We start from the raw sequence: 1,537 nt of genomic DNA on the forward strand, positions 1-1,537 counted from the left end.
GAGGAAAGTTGTTATTTCAAGTTTATTAATGTTTGAATTTGTGAACTTATTTAATTTTTGCTATGAAGTAAAGGGGACATAACAAACCTTTGGCTTTGGCAGCTGTGCACTTGTGTTACCTCAGACTACAGTCTAGCATGGACGTAGCAAGACATGCACACAGCTAACAGATTTCTCCTCCTGAAGTTTTTCTTATACATGTGATATTTTTTGTACATATTTAACTCTTTACCTCAGAGGAACCCACTACGCCAGGGCCCGTTTTTGGTGCTAAATTTAAAAATGACAAAAACGTCTCTAGGTGGGTCATTAAGTCAAAACAAGTGAACCTATTTTGATAGATCTTCGTCTAATTAATCAACTCCCGGTAAAAGAGATTTGTTTTTGGCAATTGCCAAAAAGCAATTTGATGTCGAAGTGGTCGTAAAGGAATGTGCCCGAGCTGCTGCCAGTGGCTCACCAGCACAGAGGTTCCGACCGTGAGCCGCTGCCAGTGGCTCACCAGCACAGAGGTTCCGACCGTGAGCCGCTGGGAGTGGCTTGTCAGCACAGAGTTCCGACCGTGAGTGGCTCACCAACACAGAGGTTCCGACCGTGAGCCGCTGGGAGTGGCTTGTCAAAGTTAAGGAGTTAAAATAAGTACATAAGGAAATTCATACATAACGAAAAGATTTCCACGGGAAGATTGAAGAATACCGGACCACTCGTACATTATTGAGCGAGAAAATGGGGTAGGCGGGGCGAGTGGTCGGGGTGGAGGAGGGGGGAGGGGGGGTTCAGGGGGGTCTCCCCCCTGACAAAATTTTAATGAATGGATCTACCTGTCCGAGATTCTCCATTGAGAGATATTAAAAACGGGAAAATTATGAATTCCTAAGGTTGAGACATAAGCAAAGTCAGTCCGCTGGTCCGGTATTCTTCAATCTTACCGATTTCCACATCCTGCAGGTTTTGCTCTGTGTGTCCTAGACTGTAAGTAAACTGATATTAATGCTAAACCTGTGTCGTGAACAAAGATGGCCGCCGCTAAGCTTCCGTTTTGTCCTCCCCGCAGGTGGTCCGGGCAGTGGCAAAGGCACGCAGTGTGAGAAAATTGTGGAGAAGTTTGGCTTCACTCACTTGTCCTCCGGTGACCTCTTGAGGGCAGAGGTCGCGTCGGGGTCAGAGAGGGGGAAGAAGCTGACGGAGACGATGCAGAAAGGAGAGCTGGTGTCGATGGTGAGTGAGGGATGTGAGGCTGGGTGGGGTGGGGGGGATCAGAGAGGAGAGCTGGTGTCTACGGTGAGTGAGAGGAGAGCTGGTGTCTATGGTGAGTGAGAGGGGAGCTGGTGTCTATGGTGAGTGAGAGGGGAGCTGGTGTCTATGGTGAGTGAGAGGAGAGCTGGTGTCTATGGTGAGTGAGAGGGGAGCTGGTGTCTTTGGTGAGTGAGGGATGTGAGGCTGGGTGGGGTGGGGGATCAGAGAGGAGAGCTGGTGTCGATGGTGAGTGAGAGGGGAGCTGGTGTCTTTGGTGAGTGGGGGATGTGAGGCTGGGTGG

At 49.6% G+C, this 1,537-nt stretch overlaps 1 protein-coding gene across 1 annotated transcript in view; it reads left to right on the forward strand.

Annotated features, from left to right (window-relative positions):
* LOC101856479 (adenylate kinase 8) overlaps window positions 1-1,537 on the forward strand; it is a gene marked incomplete at both ends in the record, with an annotated part of 17,745 nt that overhangs the window by 5,122 nt on the left and 11,086 nt on the right. Inside the window, 1 exon segment of the mRNA XM_013089938.2 lies at window positions 1,055-1,218. Within this exon segment, the coding sequence (XP_012945392.1) occupies window positions 1,055-1,218 (164 nt within the window).

Source organism: Aplysia californica, unplaced genomic scaffold (assembly GCF_000002075.1).
Source record: "Aplysia californica isolate F4 #8 unplaced genomic scaffold, AplCal3.0 scaffold01085, whole genome shotgun sequence".
NCBI lineage: Eukaryota > Metazoa > Mollusca > Gastropoda > Aplysiida > Aplysiidae > Aplysia > Aplysia californica.